The sequence below is a fragment of the Sorghum bicolor genome, chromosome 3, assembly GCF_000003195.3.
Source record: "Sorghum bicolor cultivar BTx623 chromosome 3, Sorghum_bicolor_NCBIv3, whole genome shotgun sequence".
NCBI classification, from domain to species: domain Eukaryota; kingdom Viridiplantae; phylum Streptophyta; class Magnoliopsida; order Poales; family Poaceae; genus Sorghum; species Sorghum bicolor.
This window is the reverse complement of record NC_012872.2, coordinates 29,693,971-29,697,194: the sequence shown is the minus strand read 5'-3', so window position 1 is coordinate 29,697,194 and position 3,224 is coordinate 29,693,971. Positions and strand designations below refer to the sequence as shown.

Here is a 3,224-nt window from a genome sequence, read left to right as displayed (position 1 = left end):
TTATATAGTCCCCCTCTCGTGTATTGGGCTGGCAGAGCAACATTATTATAGGGGAGTGATTGCTATGTTTCTCATTTACCTTGCTAATATCACTATGCATGGGCGTAGTCTTGTCTCGCAATGTTTGCTAAGTATGCTTGCACTAATTATGATAATGCTAGACTATATAGTTAAGAATAACTTAGGGAATATTCTTGTAGTTCGTTCTAATACCGTGCTAATGACTTTCTAGAGTATCTAATTGAGGTGCTTATCGTATTTATTATGTGGCTAGATCAGATTAGTTATCCTTGTCACTATTCATTATTTCATATATCTTTTATGTGACACTTATCCCTGTATGAAGAGTTAGATAAATGTTCTCAATTATACATGCAATGATAGATGCTCAATCTCATATTCTATTCTATAATCAATAGTGATGATTGCTAATCCCTTCCCAGTGGTAAAAATATAAATAACGATACCTGGAATACTTCCCGGTTAAAATGCTACATCGGTATTAATCTGTGCGCTTGCAGATCCCATTCATTATTTATTTAGAAGAGTAATTGCATATTTCAATACCGCGTCTCTTATATCATGCTGGGGATGACAACTTGGCTTAAGTGGTGTGAGGGATAGGTTTGGCATTTTTAGCACCGTTACTAGATTTAGAGAACTTAGTCTACTTTTGGTAATGATGTTAAGAATACCCAACACTATGCCCCTTTTCATTGAATTTCTAGAGTCATACAACCGTCATGTCCCAAGCCTTGGTCGGCTTCATCGCAGAATGGACAGATCTCAACGCACCACCTGCTCCAGATATCTCCGACCACTGGTTAATGTGTTTCGACTGGTCCTTAAACATCAACGGGGCTGGCGTCAGGATCCTTTTCGTTTCACCAAACAAGGACAAACTACATTACATCCTTAGAATTCTCTTCCTGGCGTCCAACAATGTCGCCGAGTACGAAGCATGCTTACATGGCACAGGACTGTCTGTGGAATTAGGAGTCAAGCACCTCTACGTTCATGGTGACTCCACCCTAGTCATTAACTAGTTAAATAAGGTGTGGGACATGACTCATGAGAAAATGGATCTATACTACAAAGAGATCCGCAAATGGGAAGCACATTTCTATGGAATAGAATACATACACGTAGTCTGGGACAAGAATCAAGCAGCAGATGCACTGTCAAAAATAGGATCATCCCAGGCCCAGATTCCACAAGGTGTTTTCGTCCAAGACATTGACAAACCGAGCGTCGGAAATGACCTGGTCGACAAGCCAAACAACGAGGCACTACTCATCCAGGACGTCACCCCGACAACCAGTAGTGACGACTGGCACGCGCCTTTCATCAAGTATCTCTTGGACGGTTCAGGATTCCAAGACAAGACTGAGAATGAATGCCGCATTCGACAATCCAAAAACTATATACTGGTTTACGGTTGACTTATGCGCAAGAACACCAATTCAGAAGTCTTGTTGAAGTGCATCACCCAAGACGATGGCATCAAGCTGCTAGACGACATACACGCTGGATCCTGTGGCAACCACGTAGCCTCTCGAATGCTGGTCAGAAAGGCTTTCCGAGCAGAATTTTACTGGCCGACCACTACGGCCGACGTCGAGAAGCTATACCGACATTATGAGGGTTGTCAGTTCTTTGCCAAAAGGACTCATGTACCCTCTCACGAAATCCAGACGATACCATCATCTTAGCCATTCGCCTGTTGGGGTCTTAACATAATTTTGCCATTCAAACCCGCTCCTGGTAATTTCAAGTTCGTATTTGTACTGGTCGACAAGTTCTCCAAGTGGATCGAGTACATGCCATTGGTCAAAGCAACTTCAGAGAAGGCTGTAAAATTCCTCAATCAGATCATACAACGATTCAGGGTTCCTATCAGCATAATCACCGACTTGGGCACTCACTTCATCGGCACTACATTATGGGACTTCTGCGATGATAGAGGCATAGTCATAAAGTACATGTCGGTAGCTCATCCTCGAGCCAACGGACAAGTCGAGCGAGCCAATGGGATGATTATAGACGCCTTAAAAAAGAGGTTGTACAAGGAAATTGACAAAGCACCAGGAAGGTGGATGAAAGAATTGCCAGCTGTGGACTGGGGTCTCCGAACTTAGCCTAGTCGGAACACTGGTGTATCCCCCTATTTCATGGTATACAGGGCTGAGGTGGTGATCCCCTCTGATGTAGTGTTCGGATCTCCAAGAGTCGAGCATTTCGACCAATCTTTAGCAGACCACGCCAGATCACTAGAAACCAATTGCATAGAAGAGAAACGGCTATATTCTTGTCTGCGAACAGCAAAGTACTTCGAAGTTATGCAACGATACTACAACAAGAACATCAAAGATCTCTCCTTCATGGTCTCTGATCTAGTACTCAAATGCACAAGCTATCCATGCCCTAGGAGGGACCTTTTGTGGTCGCCAAAGTCACGCGCCCAACCTCTTACAGGCTCGCTTACCCAGACGGAACAAGTCTGCCTAACTCCTAGCACATAGACAAACTACGACATTTCTACCCTTAAGAAGTAGTACATCTTACTTGTATATTTTTCCCTTATGAATAATAATAAATTTTGTTTTTCACCATATATCTCTTTATATGTAGACTACTCGATAAAAATGACATTGTTTGTCCTTGACAAGTCACACAATAAAATCAACAAAGCGTACCCGAAAATATTCAGTGATACATCACTTTCACAAATTATTTATAGCGCTCAAACCCATGGTTCTTGAATCTAGACTTTAATACAAACTTTATAAACAAAGTTTACAATAAAAGCCCCTCTGGGCGGTTCCTAGTCTACGCCTACGGACTAAACGATAGCCTACTACTTGGGCTGCTCGCTCGTTCGGGCCTCCGGTGCCGTCGAAGGGGTCGGGGCCGCAGGTGTTGTCCGCCCATCTCTCGCAATCGATGCCTCCAACAACTCCCTGGTCGACCTTTCTGACCCTGGTTGACTAGGGGGAGTAGACGTCCAGCAAAGGTTGATGTCGCCGATCACTGTCGACGACAAGTCCAGCAGGCTGGCATGAAGGTCATCCGCCTCCTTCGAACCGACCTCCTTGGGGTACCCGTCCTCCAGGCGGGACAGGTCGACTAGGGGGTGGTGAGCATGTACCATGCTAAGGACATGGGCTCCGGCGAACTCCCCAGCGTCCTTCACAAACTGCTGGAGCCAGCCCCACACTTGCTGT

General features: G+C 44.6%; 1 protein-coding gene across 1 annotated transcript; it reads left to right on the top strand.

Moving 5' to 3' along the window:
* LOC110433678 lies at positions 1,065 to 1,442 on the top strand. Its single transcript, XM_021456189.1, has one exon. It carries the CDS (start codon positions 1,065 to 1,067, stop codon positions 1,440 to 1,442), a length of 378 nt encoding a protein of 125 aa, XP_021311864.1.